The 16,987-nt window shown below is 31.9% G+C and overlaps 1 protein-coding gene across 1 annotated transcript; it reads right to left on the reverse strand.

The window, feature by feature from the left end:
* Nucleotides 1-7,811: 7,811 nt before the first annotated feature.
* On the reverse strand, nucleotides 7,812-14,828 carry LOC137827547 (polynucleotide 3'-phosphatase ZDP). The gene is made up of 11 exons (XM_068633736.1): nucleotides 14,343-14,828; nucleotides 12,925-12,984; nucleotides 12,689-12,760; nucleotides 11,448-11,519; nucleotides 11,244-11,300; nucleotides 11,073-11,149; nucleotides 10,799-10,880; nucleotides 10,567-10,683; nucleotides 8,599-8,735; nucleotides 8,402-8,471; nucleotides 7,812-8,052 (listed from the first exon to the last, which is right to left on the reverse strand). Exons 1-11 carry the CDS (start codon nucleotides 14,685-14,687, stop codon nucleotides 8,008-8,010), a joined length of 1,134 nt encoding a protein of 377 aa, XP_068489837.1. The 5' UTR covers nucleotides 14,688-14,828; the 3' UTR covers nucleotides 7,812-8,007.
* Nucleotides 14,829-16,987: the final 2,159 nt, after the last annotated feature.

Genomic DNA, 16,987 nt, shown 5'->3' on the forward strand with positions numbered 1-16,987 from the left:
TTGTCCAACAAACAAATCTGGAATCTAGTGACTGCAGTGATACTGAGACACTCAACCCGCTCACAAGAAATTTTGGTAAGTTCTTGAAAAAGAATAACAAGGACAAATCACAATCATCAAACAAGTATAATCCAAAGAAATCAACTGATTTTAATTCTTCTAATTACACTTGTTTTGGCTATGGGAAGCAAGGACATATCAAAATTGAATGTCCAAATGTTGTAAACAAAGAAAAAGCTTTTGAAAGATAAAAGGAGAAAAAAAGGGAAAGCAAGAAGAAGATACATTGCATGGCTAAACAATGATGACTCTTCCTCTAACTCAACATCAAGGGATGAGGAAGAGGAAAATCTGCGTTTGATGGTGAAGGATGATTTTGACACAAGTAGTGTAAGCTCTAACTCCTATAAAAACTTTGAAAATTATAGTTAATTGCTTGATGCTTTTAAGGAAACACATGAGGAAGCTAACAAGTTGGCTTTGTTAAACAATCGGTTTAAAGGTTTAAACAACTGGTTAGAAAATAAAGTCAAGTCTTTAGAAGAAAAGTTAAACAACTTTAAAATTAATTTTGAAAATCTAAAAATCATTTATAAAAACTCTTCTTGTAAATGTGCTGACAGAAAAGGTTGCGAAAACTATGACTCCCTCTAAAAGAAGGTCTAATATCTTATAAAAACCATGGACAAGTTTTCAAGTGGGCAGTCAAATCTGGAAGCAGTTCTTGGATATCAGAACTGTTTTTTGGGAAAGTTGGTTTGGGCTATAATCCAAACACCATAAACAAATCTTTCATAAGCTTTTTTGGAAAAGAAGAACCATTGTCTAAACCTGTAGTAAACTATTTTTATTGTTTAAAAAGAGGATGTACTATTAGATCTTGTAGAGTTAGAAAATATGATTTACCAAAGGGTCTTGTAAAGTTAATGCTTAAAAGTTTAATTAATAGTACTGGACCCAAATTAATAAGGGACCAAAACTTGTTCCTTAAATTGTTTTGCAAGAATCTTTGATAGTCAGAAAACATCTCTGGTATTTTCACAATGGTTGCTCAAAGCACATTATTGGGGACAAGAATAAATTTGTGGATTTACACCTCAAGCATAAAGACTATGTTACATATGGTGACAATAACCGAGGGAGAATCCTTGGCAGAGGCACAATAAATCATTAGAACATGTTTTTTTCAAAGAAGTGTTGTATGTGGAAGGGCTAAAAGACAATCTTCTAAGCATAAGCCAATTGTGTGACAAGGATTATCACGTTACATTTAAATCAAATTGTTCTGTGATATGCATGCCAAATTCACATAATGTTAAGTAGGTTGGTAAAAGGTTTAACAGTGTTTATTTGCTTAATATATTTGATTTTGCATTTAATATTGGTTTTCTTTTAACCAAACATGAGGAATCTTGGTTATGGCATAGAAGGATAACTCATATTCACATGCATCATTTAAATAAGGTAATTTCAAAAATCTTGTTGATGGTCTACCACAAATCAAGTTTGAAAAGGATCATATATGTGAAGCATGCCAAAAGGGAAAACAAGTTAAAAATTCTTTCAACATCAAGACCTCTTGAGCTGCTTCACATGGATTTATTTGGTCCTTCAAGAATTATGAACATTGGTGAAAATTATAAATAATTCAAATGGGTAGAGCAAAAAGAGTAATTCACCATAAAGAAAGTTCATCTTCGGTTAGGGAAGGTTTGGAGCCAACTTGAACCAAAAGAGCGAGGTTTGAGATTCGCTTAGGCTTGGCTTAAAGCCAATCTTAAGCCCAAGAAGACTTCAAGGAAGAAAGGATTGCACTGGACTCAACTTGAAGTGAATCCCTACCTAATCTCTGGACATCTAAGTCTAAGGAAGCCCAAAAAAGAGCTTGAAGCCAAAAAAAAAATCTTCAACATGAAGAAAGCCAATATACTGAGATCGGCTTGCACAAAACAGAAGTGGAATCTACTAAAACCCTTCACTAAAATATATAAATAGAGGGCCTTTGTGCCTCATTCTAAAGCATCAAGGGTTAAAGAGAATAAAAGGCTCAAAGCTCATATCAAGGGTTCAAAGTACCTAGGCTTAGAAGAGGTTGAATCATAGAGTCAATTAAGGTCATAAGACCAAGCCTCAAGGCTGAAACAAATATAAACTCTGAAGGAGAGGATAAAAATCCTAAGTTGACCAACAACATCCAGGAATCCATGTTTGTTGTTCTTAAATTCTCATTCTTGTGCCTCATTGTAAGTTATGAGTTGCTAAACTTATCCTGTTGGGATTGAAAAGCAATGTGATATTTCTAAAGTTATTTTTGTTTATGGATGATGTTTTTATTTGAGTTTCAAGTTCTATTAGTTTGATAGTATGCTTAATGCTTAATGGTGAGGAACGATTGTTGATTCCTTTGGACCATGAATGAGACCGAAAGGCAATTTAATGTATCTAAATCCTATCAAATCAACCATATATGTCAATTGTCAGGAATGGAGTTGAGCATATGGCTTGAACTATTCCATCTTAATGCAACAATAAGTTATTATGATGCAAGAAATTTATTATGATAGTTTATGGTTCTAGATAACCCCGTGCAAGGAATTGAATTAGTTTGGCCATATGAAACAATGAACTTGAACAAACATACCATTTCTAAGTAACAATAATAAAAAAAGATTCACAAAGTTCTTTTAGTCCTAACACTTGTGTCATATTGCCATCCTTCTACTTCATTCATTTGTCAAAGTTTCGCTTTCACTAAATATTATATTAAGATTGGTGTATTTATTTACAAAAATATGAAACCAACTTTTATCTTTATTTTGAAAGTTATTACTGCTTTGGTAAACTTTAATTCCTTATGGATACGACAACTCTAATATATACTATAGTTGACTTAGTTCATTTGCCGAGAAAATAATTTTAAATTTGTCCCCATTAGCAAGATGTGTTCTTTGGAGAAAAAAATGGAAAGATGGTAGAGATGTCAACAAGGGCAATTACTAATGGTTGTCTACTAAAAATGAATAAATTTCGCAAGTTCTTAGGATGATAACTTGTTCTTGTACAAGTTTATGTAAATGACATAATGTTCAGTGCAACCAATGGTTGCTTGTGTGAAGAATTTGTATCAAATATGTAGGGAGAATTTGAGATGCTCGTGATGGACGAGTTGACTTAATTTTTATGAATTCAACTCAAGCATATGAATTTGTGCTAAGTACTACACAAACTTGTTGAAAAAGTTTAAAATGGATATTGCAAAGAAGTTGCTACAACTATGTCTAGAAACTGCTATTTAGACTTTGATGAAAGAAGGATAGTTGTTGACACAACTAAATTCAAAGGGTTGATTGGGTCAATGCTATACCTGACAACCAATAGACCTCATATCATGTTTAGTGTTTTCATGTGTGTAAGATATCAATCCAACTTCAAGAGTCACACAACAGTGCTGCAAAAAGAATTACAGAATTCCTAAAAGGAAATATCAATGTTGGATTGTGGTATCTAGGTGATGTTCCTTTAACTTTAGTTGGTTTGACTTTGTAAGTTGTAAGCTTGACAAGAAAAGTAAAGTGGTACTTGTGACAATCTTGAAGGTATTTTGGTCTTTTAGCACAATAAGAAGCAATTATGTGTTGCTTTTTCAATAGTTGAAACTAAATATATTATTGTTGGGAGTTATTGTGCGCAAATTCTCTGACTGAAACAAGGTACCTCTAATGTGTGATAATATTGGTGTTATAAATTTGACAAAAAAATCAAATTGAACACTAACAAACCAAACATATTTATTTTTCAGTTTCATTAAAGATTATCTAAATATGGTAGATTTTACATATGCTAATTGATTAGACGATGTGATCGTTTGTGTAGTACTAATATTTCTATTGAGTCTCTACAAGTGAGACTATCATTTAATAGTCGTCCGACGCACTTATTGTGTCATTTGTGTCAAACCTAAGAGAGTCGCATCTATGCACTACTTTGGTGGAAAAGTAGAACAAGTGATCCTCTGTTGGACTAAGGTAATTTTAAAGAAGTTGGAGGAATGAAGAATGAGGATAAAAGGAAGATAAAGCTTAAGGGGATAAAGCTTAAAAGTAGTTATATGGGAAAGAAAAATATAAGGAGATAAAACTAAAAAGGAAATGAAAGAAGTATCAAGCTAAGGGGGAGCTTAGATAGAGAAGTTAGAGCTCAAAAGACGATGTTTGTTAAAGAGTGAGTCGAGCTTTGAAGATGAAGATGAAGAAATAAGATTTTTTCTTTTTATTTTGTTTCCTATTCATTCTTTTCACTCCAATAAAGTGTAACAAACTAAATTATAAAGTCGAATTTTATTCATTCTTTGATTCTTTATTCAATCTAATTTGTAATCATACAAAAGACTTTTAATTCCCATCAAACTTGTGCTAACATGTTTATTATTGTGAAACTTTATTCTTTTTCAAAATATGCATGTTTAAATTGTATTATTTTAAGCACCATGAAAAAAGGGAGGAGATTGTTAGAGTAAAGTGAAACAAATCTCATTTGATTTTGATTAAGTGCTTTGTAACAAAGTATAAAACAAGACTTTATAGAACATCATCAGATCTTGACATATGCAAGTGTTTCAAATAGATATAGCGCACCTTGCACACATATCTTCGTTTAATAAACCAATGTTTGGGAAGATGATTAAGATACATAGTCTGAAACATTTCATGATAGATGTCAATATTATAAACATTTATTCTATGTATGCAAAGAATGTTTGTTTCTTCTTTCTTACAAGAGGATCTCACAAAGATATGTCTACATTAAAGACCTCTTGAAAAACACGCTAAAGTTTCTCCACATCAACAACATTTTAGAAAAGGTGAAATGTTAGCTTTGTGAAGACCATCAACCTTGTAAGGTCCTATACTTTACTCCAGTTTGGGGAAAAAGATATATCACCTAGGTTTGATAAGTTATGTCACTTATCAGAATGTTGTTTGAAGAATAGATATGTAAGTAATGCTTCATGAAGAACACTTAATGCATCTCTATGTTTGTACATGAACAAACACAACTTGGAGAGGAAGAACTTCTCTATCTCTCACAATGGCTAGAAAAGGATTCTCAAGCACTTTCTCTAAAAATTCTAAATATAAAAAAATCTCTTGTAGAAGAAAGGTTAACAACCATAATGTTTTAATATGCTTGAAATCCTTAAAATTCTTGTTCCCTAACAATAAAAAGATCAATGTTGTGTTCACTAGCAACCTAAATGAGTATTCTTGATTTTGTATTCGTGACGTTACCCCTCTTTTAGAGAGTGAACTTGTGATCTTTTATATCATTTTCTTTATAACCTATGGTCTTAGCCGAGAGTGGTTGTATTATAAACAAAACTCAATCTTGCATTCCAAGCAATACTCGATCTTAGTCAAAAGTGACTACATTCTAAATAATACTTCGTCTTAGACAGGAATGACTACAGTCTAAATAATACTCATTTATTATCCAAAAGTGACCAAGCCCAAATAATACTTGTCTTGTACATTGTAGTTATAGTTTGGTAGTAGAACTTGACTGTGTTGATCAAGAATTAGACATAGTTTGAATTTTAAAAAATCTAGTATAAAGACAACAAATGTAAATCTCTCTTTACCTTAATCTCTTTCTATTAGATATTATTGATTTGTAACTAAGAGAATTTTTTTCTAAATCATGTTATACAACTTTTTTATAATGCGTATGTTAGCTTAAAATTGCATATGCATCTTCATCAAACGATTTTCTTATAAAACTCCTTGACAACATGTCTTTCAAATTAAAACTTCGTCTAACCACTTTTACCATACACAAGTTTTTCAAAAAATTCAAAATGTTATTGTATTCCTGTCTTTCCACACCAGTGTACATAAATTTTTATTTTCTAAAACACTTTATCACTCAACTCTTGTCAAGCTTAAGAGTTAGTGATGCACAATCACCTAAGATGATTTCACTCACTTACATATAACAACTTTTATGTTAAGTGCACATTTAGATAAGTAATCAAGCAATGAAACACTAATTAAGGTCATATTTTAAACAGTCACACAAATAAACAAATCTCATCAAAGTAGTATAAATATCTTCATACATACATTATTCATTAATTATACATTTATTACCTCATTTATATATCATCTAACTTCAGCATAAAGTATATTTCAAGATACCTTCACTCATTGGTCAAGTTCCCATAAAAGAACTTCAACATAATAGGAAAGAGATATTCCAACATATAAAGAGTACATTGATACATGCTTATCAAAATCTAGGGTTAACCCGTAAATCTGCATGCGTTCAAGAATCTATTGATGGGTCACAAGTTAACTTGTGTATATTCGTTTTTTAGCAAAATCAAACAAATTCAATAGAATCGGTAAAACTCGAGAGTCACCTCACCTTGTTGTCACCTAGCCTCGCCCTGCCTTGCCGTCACGTTCTACTCTACTTTCATTTTTAGGTAGGTTTTGCAATTGGAATGGGTTGAATCTAAAATTTTAAAAAATATATATTTAGGATTAGCTCGAATTTGTAATTAAAAAAGCCATTGAGATTTTAAGATTATGTTAATTTTATTTGGTGTTTTCTTTTTTTTTATTTGGAGTCTGGTGTAGTTGAAATATTTTTTTTTTATTGTTTGCATGTGTTCAACAAATTAAGATGTGAAGGCAGTGTTGGTACTCTACATCACTATAACATTTGTGTTATTTTAATTATTTAATTATAATAACTAATTTATTTTAATATTTTGGAATTGGTATATATATTTTTTTGAATTTTTATATAAAATAGACTTACAAGTCTACTAGTTGAATTTAGATTCGAGTTTACACACCTCTCACGAATCTACATAGACTGCCCTTGCAATCCGAAACTTGTAGAGTTACAAGAACAAAAGAGAACTAGGAAAAAATACATATTATACTGCAGTAAGCCATTTGCTTACAATGATAAAATGCTATATTTTATTTACCAAAGACCAATAAAGAGTACCTGAGTACCGCTGAGTCACAAAAAACTGTAGAATGGAGAAGCATTGGTTCGTTTGCAACATGCACGATGGGTGGAAGAAAGGTTATGAAGTGGGAAGAAAGTCAAAAATTAAACATACACTTTAGGTATTTGAACCATGGTAGTAGAATCGAGATACAAGTAGTATATTGGAGAGCTGATATTATGAATCGTAAATCGTTTCGTATCGTGAATCATAAGATTCATAAACATTAAAACATTTAATATATACTTAAATATATAAGATATGTATATATATATATATATCACACAATTTCACCAAAACAACCTCTATAGTGCATACATGTTATTAAACAAATTATGTCTATCTTTTTTTATTTACTCATTTTTTAAAATCTACACTGATTCACACAATACGGAATCGTTTCGTTTCGGGATTCAGCGATTCTTTGTGCGAATCGCATGATACAACTAAGATTCAGGGACGAAAAAGATTCTTCACACGATTCGTATCGTTGGAGAGTGAAACCGTATCGTTTCGTAAGATACATATCGTGAATCGTAAGATACTAACTACTATGATTTGAACATGTTTACTTTTGAATATCATTCCAATAAAAAAAAAACTTTGATTTTGACGAATTAAGATTCACATTCATATTAAAACATAAAAGGATTACAATACACGGATTGAATCACAATAATTTACCCTATCCTTGTTTACTTTAATTCTTCTTATACTTCTTTTTATCCCCCAAAATAAAGTTATATCTATTTTAAAATGAATAAAGGTACTCAATCATAAAATAGTGAAATTGAAGCAACAAAAAGATGCGATTGCCCACAAATTAGTCCATGATCCTTAAAGCTTCAGGGTCTAGGATTGGCAAAAATCCATTTACATCCTTTCTATTGCACACACTTCCAGTTGGTAATGTAACTTTCATACAAAAAGGACCTTAAGTCTACAATACCTTAACCTTCAGATGAACCAATGACAAAATTAGATACTCAAGCGAAGTACTCTTCGGGGAGATAAAATTTTAAACCAATGGCCTGAAATCAGTGAAAATGAATAAATAGATTAGACAAAGAACATGCAAAGTTTGAAAAGCAATTTCTAAATCAAACAGTAAAATAAGGAGTAAGTACAAACTCAGACGTAAAATACTATTCAGAGTGGACATGATGCTTAAGGTAATAAATAATATTCACAATTGGATGCAGTAACCACCCATAAATTTTAAAACTATTCATTGAGAGAAATGCGCTCACATAAGATTTACTCATAAAAACCGATCATTTTCTAAATGGTGCATGAATCAGTCAAGAAAAAGGGTGCTTAAGCGTCGGGCAAATAAAAAAGTGAGATAGTTGACTTTGTTGGCTAAGATAGTTGGACTACCTCTGCAAATTTAATATCTGCATCACTGTGATCTGATCGTCTCCCGGCTGCATCACCAACATAAAAGGATCTACAACATTGAAAATCCATCTTTAAGATTTTCATCACTTCATGGATAAAATATGGTAATATTCGAAACAAAAGGAATAAAAAAAAGCATAGCATCAATTGAACTATTGAATGGAAGAAAAACTAACTGATCCATATCAATGACAATGCCAGAGTTGAAGTGTTGCTCCATAAGATGCCACATCCCTGGTTTGGGTTTGCGAAAAGCATCATCATTCGTTTTGACTGCTCCTGATTTAAGACCAACCCCACAAGCTATAAAAACCTGTACAGATAAAATACAAATACTGAATCGGCTTGTTGTGCATTGCCTAAATATTATTGAAAACGAATGGGCTACAAAGTCTTTATTTTACCCCTTGATTATGTGTTACATAGAAGAACTCCAAAATACATCATGCACCTTACATGATCTGGACTATAAATGATGTGTATCTATTTGTTCTGATCCAATGATAACTTGTACAAGGTTTATGGATACACCTAGCTTAAAAGAGTTACATGCCATAATTACTCCTGTTAAATAAGAAATGAAACCTGCAATTTGCAACCGCCCAACCACGACCACCCAATGACAGTGAGACCTTTGACTTAAATTTTCATAGGTCAAAAAAGTCATTGTGCAGTAGTAATGCAAAGATGCAAAAGGTTCAAATTTCAATTTTAATATCTCTGACTATGAATAGAACTAGTACTGAATATGTTTGTTCCCGAATCGGGACAAAAGGAAATGCAAATTACTAACAGAAAGACTGCATTCAGCATGAACATGATTGGGACTTATTTAAAATGATTGATAAAGAAATCTCTTGAATGGCAAACAGTAAAAGGCAGTAAAAATGTCAAAGATACCAGTTTAACTTCTTTATGGATAACCACTTTAATTTAAAAGTATATCACCTTAAAAGTGGAAGTAGAATTTTCTTTACTTGACTGTTGGAGGAAGAAACGAAAAACAAGGTCACTAGGAAGATATTGGTACTGACAGAAAGTATGATTTACATAGTACAAATGTTTCACTTTAAATAACACGAAACCAACTAAGTTAGAATAAAATTTCCCAAAAGAGGATCGTAATACTGGTGTAAGAGTTGATAAAATCATCAAATCTGATTACTATTTAACCTGAAAAATTAAAATATGATGATAGAATACTCAAAAAATAATTTTCAAATTCCACTAAACAATACAATTTAAGAGAAATTTCTCTGTTTCCAATGATAAAGATATTTTACTGTTTAAAGATAAGAAAAGATGTCACAAGACAGATTGAATATTTCAAAGTTTGAAGAACTGTAAACTTTAAGGATGCTTTTGATGTATAGTGAGGGAGACAAAACACAAAAGTAGCACAATCAAGTATGAATAATTGTTGTGTCATTATTTGTTTAATACCCATGCACACAGGACTACACAACTGTATATATGCCATTATGTTTAGATAAGTAGAAGTAAAGATAAAACAACGCACAATTTATTGTAATACCCCTTATGCTGTGCATTGTTGCAAATGCACTAGCGCAGGGGAAATGAAGTGACGGAGGTTATTGGTCTTTTTCTCTTTTGCTTTGCTGACATAATTTTCTCACCAGGATTAGTGCATGAAAATATTCACCGGTTTATTCCCTTGACCTGTGTTTTGTCCTCTACTTTAGAGTATTTTTAAAACTAAAAGGTTACATTTTTTTGTGCTCAGTGTGCTGCTTCTTATTTTTCAGAAAAATACATTCATACTATAATAAACCTGATTGCCTATTCCTACCAGGTGGAAAAAGAAAAACAATATTTACCTATTATGCAAAAGATAGCATCTCTAATTTTAAAATCACCTCGCTTCTATTTCACTGGTAAAATCAATCTCAATCACGCAATCCTAAGTCCTCATATGGAAAACACTGTAATTTTAACATCAACTCGCTTTTGTTTCACTAGTAAGAACATTCTCAATCAAGTAATCCTAAGTCTAGAAAAGAAAACACTGTAAATGAAGAAGAGTATGGCAGTTGCATTGTGAGGCATCAAGCAGAACAAATAATTCATAATTGAATTGTTGATACCAGCAGATACATGATACATCTGTCGTGCCAAAAACTCACCTGAACTGGAACCTTCACTTTCTCAATAAAATTATTCAGACGTCCAACTTTTGAGTCCACAGCCACTTGCCTCTTATTCTTCCAACGTTCAATATTGGATTCATTGGTGAAAATTACCTACAGTAAACAAAAACAAAAGAGCATGCAACATGTAAGGTTTCATAGAGAAGCTCTAAAGTCCGCAGATATTGACAGTAAATATCAACTGTCTTCACCAAAATAGGGGACACACCAATTTGTAGCCATCATTGTATAGGCTTTGAAGTTTATCAGGAATTGACGGATGCATGAGGGTCCATTCATTTGCACCCACTCTAAAAGAAAAGGATAAATTTCTTAATAATCAGAAACACATTATGTATGTCAAGTGACAACATCAACAACCACAACAACAACAATAATATCATTTTGAAAGAATAGTTCTGGTAAAATATATCAAATCCATAGAACCACAAAAGCCAACAGCATTATTAATCACGACGTCATGACTTCATATGAAAAAATACCTCTTCACGTCAGTTTTTGCAAGACATCCATCAAAATCAAATGCAGCAATTTTACTTGAATCACGCAGACCATCATCCTGTAAATTATCATACATTGAACATAGGAAACATGTAAACTAAGCATATCAGAATGGATTTGTGTGTATGTTCTGAATGAATTTCTAATCCCACCCGTTCCAGAAATATGACTGTTTGGAATGCCTTCCATTTTGGTAAAAGGGTAGCATCCTGAATCAGAAAATAATTTGATCAATCACAAGATGAGAAAAAGACATTAAAATAGATATAAATAGTAAAGAAAACTGTAAGCATAACACTGATAATCCAATATTAGAGCCATCACGAAAAAAAAGACAGAAAAGGGTACAATCTAACCTTGTATTTGCTGTTGACATCGGAAACTGAAAATTTAATGCTCACAACAGCTTTAACATCAGGTGTCCACAACTGCAAGCAATAAACATTAAGAACAAAGAGAATTAACAATACGATCTTAGCAGAGATAAGGCATTTGAAGGAGAAAATAGAAATTGGAAAACAGGATCATAAGGCAGTGATCCCAGTGAATTTATGATCACAGGTGAGATACTTGTATTAACCAGATGTAGCAGGTAACATTATTATTTTAATATTTAAATATTTATTAAGAATGCTTTAACGTTACAAATTAGTCCTTGATTAGTTATTCTACAGAATCTAGAAGAAACCCTATAAGCTTCTCTTGCACCATGAGTTTGTGCTCTTTCCTAAATGACAGTAGTGAAGACAATCACATCAAACATGCCAGCAACAATTCCAAAAACTTGTAAACCCCAGATCTTTTTCAGCACTTATAAAATCCCAATTAATTGCTTTTAAGATAGACTAGACACAGAAAAGTGTTTTAGGAGAATTCTTACTTCTTTTTATTCATAATACTACTACTACTACTGTAGACAAGTTAAAACACATGGAAAAAGTTCTTAAGAGAGATTATTTCATCTCTTAACTACTTCATTCATTTATAGGAACTCTTACATCAAAGTTAAGCAGAAAAGTAACGATCAACCTACACATAGGTCAAATAGGTAATACAATGCATAAGTAACCTATTCTAACAAGTTAACCTATTCAACTAAGTTAAACAATTCTGACAATATATCAGTAAATTAAGCCATTCTTTCAAGCTACAAGTTCCACATCCCAGCTATCCATTAAACTAATTAAACTAATAATATACATCTAACAACTTGGGTCACCGGTTCATTTTTCCTTCATGGAGAACCATAAATAAATCCCGTAAAATAACCTAAATATACACTGAATGCTTTTAAGTTCAACTGCATACATTCTTGACAGGCACAATTAAGAATATCAAGAAACACTCATTTTTGTATAATTACAAAAAAGAAATCTGCAACATATTTCTTCATCAAATCCTCAATTCTAATATTTGTTATAGTATGTTTATCCAAGATCAAGAGATCGAGAATGGCACAAAAAAGACACAAAGATACATATGTTAGGCTAAATTTTGAAATCCTTCTTAACAGGAAGTATGAAAACCACCCTCCACTATTTTTATCTAACATTTAGCATTTTATACTCCACAATTTTTTCATGATGTGTGTGCTTACCTTTGTTCTCTTTGAATCATGTTCCTCAGTCTCTTGAAGTTCATTTTCTATATCTTCTGTTGCTTTATGAACCTATTAAAAAAGCAAAAACACAACCAGAGAGTGTAATTAAATTAGGTCAAATTCAGAAGATTTTTTTTATTCATAAAACTACTACTACTACAGACTAGTTAAAACAATACAGAACCAAAATTCAAAATTAAAAGAGAAACACTTCAATCAAATTGAGTTATCACCTTCTCTTCAGACTTTCCATTTTCAGAAAATAATTTTTTCAGAGCTTCTTGGTCACTACTCTGCATAGATAAAATAAGAGAAACAAATAAGCATAACTTTTAAAAAAGGAAGTCATGAAAAACTCCGCCAAAGCTACAACATGCAGTGAAAACATTAAACAGATTACAAGTCCACTGGTTATACTACCATCTATTTCCCTAATCTAAAATGTCAAAATTTCTTCAAAAGATAAAAATCATCAACCCCAACAAAGGGTGTCTTTTAATAGCCTTTAACAAAGGATGTCTTTTAATAGCCAATAACAAAGGGTGTCTTTTAATAACCAATAACAAAGGGTGTCTTTTAATAGCCAATAACAAAGGGTGTCTCTTCAGTAGAGCCTTTCTCATTTTTCTTACAAAAACAATACATATTTGAAAATGTATAATTAACATTTTTTATGAGATCACCCACATCTCTCGTAGTAATAATCATGCTAGGACCCAATACAACTACTATTAAAAAGGAAACTTATCCCTCCAATATGTGGAATTAACATTTATCATAACAATCTTCATTCTTTTCTTATTATTTAAAGAAAAAGAGTAAACTACAATAACGTCACTAAAGTTTCACAGGATTACACAAACTCGGCATCTTCTCTTACAAGAGAAATGGGGTAATAGTTTTCAAAAATTAAGGAAATTAGTATAGTGTAACATTTTCAAACAATCAAGACTATGTTTGGTTTTCAGTTCGGGATAATACGAACTCATTTTGAAAAGTAACCTCAATCTCAAGACATGTTTGGTTTATTCCCAAAAGTGTGTTTGGTTATTCTCAAAAGTACATTTGCACCCTAAGTTTTGGACATGCAAGAATTGAATTGCATTTGCTTTAACAAACTTAAATTTGCAAATTCTAATAAAAAAGAGTTAGGTTAGGATTAAAAAATACAAGAAGTTTGTTCATTGTCATGAAATGTGAGGGGTGTTGTTACGATTTAACTACAGAAAAGAGTATAACCCAAAAGATTAGTATATTACTTGGGAGAGTACTACATCAAGTAGTACATTATACTCAATGTAGGACTCCTAACATTGTTACTCCCTTTTAAAGAAGGAACTCCACACTCACCCAGTTATAGTCTTTGTTTCTTTGACGGCTTCACTTACCTATGTGTATACTGTTTCCCCCTTAATCAGTTTTGTTGTCAACAAAATCTCAATGAAAACAACAATTATTAGGCCTTATATACAAGAGGAGAGTGCAACCCAAAAATCCAAATCCATTAAGTGGAAGAGTATCTCGTGAAGTAGTTCATTGTACTCATCATGGGACTCCTAAAAGGTGTTTATGTAACTTAATTACTAAACAAAGAAAAGGAAAGTAGAGGGCAGTGTTTGAAAGTGGAAAAGCGAGAGAAGAGATGGGAAACCTCCAAGGAGGAAAAGCCTTTTATTGCCTGAGGAGAGGGAGGAGAATGAGAGGAGAGAGGGAAGCAATTGAGGTGGTGCCATTTGACGGCGTCGAATGGACCACTGCCCTTGGAGACCAAAGCCAACCTCAGGGTCTTGGCTTCAATGGCTTTGGAGCACGCCCTGCACGACGACCGGTTCGATTTGGCGTACTCCGCCATCATCCAATCGCGCGGCGCCATCTGGAGCGGCGGCGGGTTTCTGTTCCTCAACGGAGACGCGACGGCTGAAACGGTTAGAAGAAGTGGAGGGAGGTTAGGGCGACCGACGTTGACGGCGAAGAAGAAATTAGGGAATCGCAGCATGGAATGGTTCCATTGCAGTTACGACGCTGACGGAGCAGAGTTTGAGTGAGAAATTGGGAGAAAACATGAACAGCAAAGGGTAACAAGTTTCGCGCCACATTAGGTTCACGTTATTGTTTGCAATTAGGGTAATTAATACCCAATTAAAAAAAAATCCTCTTAATTTATACTAAAACAATCCTCTTAAATGACGTGATAGTGATGATACTCATATGGGATACTACACTCGTATGACACGGATAAGTATTTATTGAATTTCTGATAATTCTAGTACGGTTCTAATTGAAAAAGAAAAAATACATTAATTTTATAAAATCTCAAACTTATTGTATAACACAATCTCAAAAAGAAAAAATACATTAATTCTCTAAAATCTCAAACTTATTGTATAAATTTTTATTATAATTATAAAAACAATAAAGAAATCATTTTGAACCAGTCATGAAAAACACTTTTCTCCTCCAAAAAAATAATTTGAATCATATTTGTGAACATAAATATTTATTGTCAATTTATATAATTTATAATTATATAATATATAGATTTGTGTCCCATGTCCTACATTTTAGAGATTATAGACCTTTCTGTATCAGTGTTTGTATCAGTGTTTGTGTTAAGTAGCTTAATTTTCATTTTTATTTTCTCAAAAGCTTAATAATTGAAGAATGTCGCAAAGAGGAACGGAAATAATTCTTTTCCGAATTAGAAGTAACATCTAAATTAGGATAAACATATTCGAAATATCATTTCTATTATAAACTAGCATAGCTTCACCTCTATATTGCGTGCGTCTACCTTATTACGAACAAACAAAAATTTATAGTAATTATTAAAATAAATAATTTATTAAATTTATTTAAAGAATATGTTCATAAAAATTGTTCTGACCTTAAGTCGGAGAGATAACATCGCTAAGATCAATCATTGCATTTGAGGTATTGACTAGTTTGGAGATAAGTGTTCCGTCACAGATTTGTTCTTAAAAGACACTTCGGTGGGTTGGAGGGGAGGGAGTATATAAACTGTCATTAACCTCCACTCCTGAACAATGTGAAACTATATTAACGTACCAGAACAAAAATAATTATAAAATAAATAATTTTAATAATTTTATGATAGGTAACATTTTATTTGTAAATAATTAATAGAATTAAAAAAACAATTATAAAATGTAAAGGATAAAATAATAAAATAAATTATACTAATCAGACTATAATTCGAAACAAAATGTATACATAAAAAAAGAGAGCAATTATAAAAAAATCTTCTCTATAATTATAAAATATATTTTATTTTAATAAGTTAAAAACTTAATATTTATATTAATTTATAAATTTATTTAAATATAATATTTATAATTGTACTACCAATTTGAGATAATAGGTATATATCTATATACATGAACAACTCGAACAACATTAAAAATTAATTTTAGATACCATATGACAATTGATTATTTAATTGTTACCTAATTGAATATTTCATTATATCCAAAAATATATGAATATAACTTCATTTTTCATGGAATACTTACTTATTACTTTCTTATTTACTAAATTACTATCATATTTCTAAGTTATGAATGGCGGAGAATTTTTTTTCAGGTGGATCACTACTCGATCTTTATTATCAAAACTCAACAATTCCTCAACGAAGAGATCATTCAGCTTGAACATCCACCTTGGACTCCAAATCATCTTTGTTAAGAACATTTGTCACCCATTGTGGGAGTTCCGCTAAAACCAAAAATCTTATGATACTCACCAGAAGTCAAATAGTTACGTCAACATACTCTAAGATGGATTCCTCTACCCTAGAAGCACTTAAGGCACACATAGACATTGTCCTCCAAAGCAATGGAATAGTCTACAACATGTAATCACTAGAATGCAACACAAATTTGATCAGGACATGGAGTAATTACGAAACAACATCAAGATGAGATGTAAACCTTACAAAAACAACATCACAATGAGATATTAACCCTCCATCAACAAATAGCCATACTCTAGCAGGATTAGGCGACCCACCAATCCGAGCAACATATATAGCAACATACAAAATAAGAAGTTGAATCTCACCCTCCAATTCCTCCCAAACCAATTGATGATGTCTGCAAAGCGTTGCACACTATGTGAGAAAGATCAGATGCGAACATTCAACAAATGTCAAATTATAGCTAGTCTTGAAGACCTAACAAGGATGGTTGAGGCAGTTCATCCGACAAGTTGGTCACAAACCCTATAAGCTCAACCATGCCCATAACAATTACCCTTTAAAGCACTATCGCCTCCCCCTGA

Source organism: Phaseolus vulgaris, chromosome 11 (genome assembly GCF_000499845.2).
Source record: "Phaseolus vulgaris cultivar G19833 chromosome 11, P. vulgaris v2.0, whole genome shotgun sequence".
Lineage (NCBI taxonomy): Eukaryota > Viridiplantae > Streptophyta > Magnoliopsida > Fabales > Fabaceae > Phaseolus > Phaseolus vulgaris.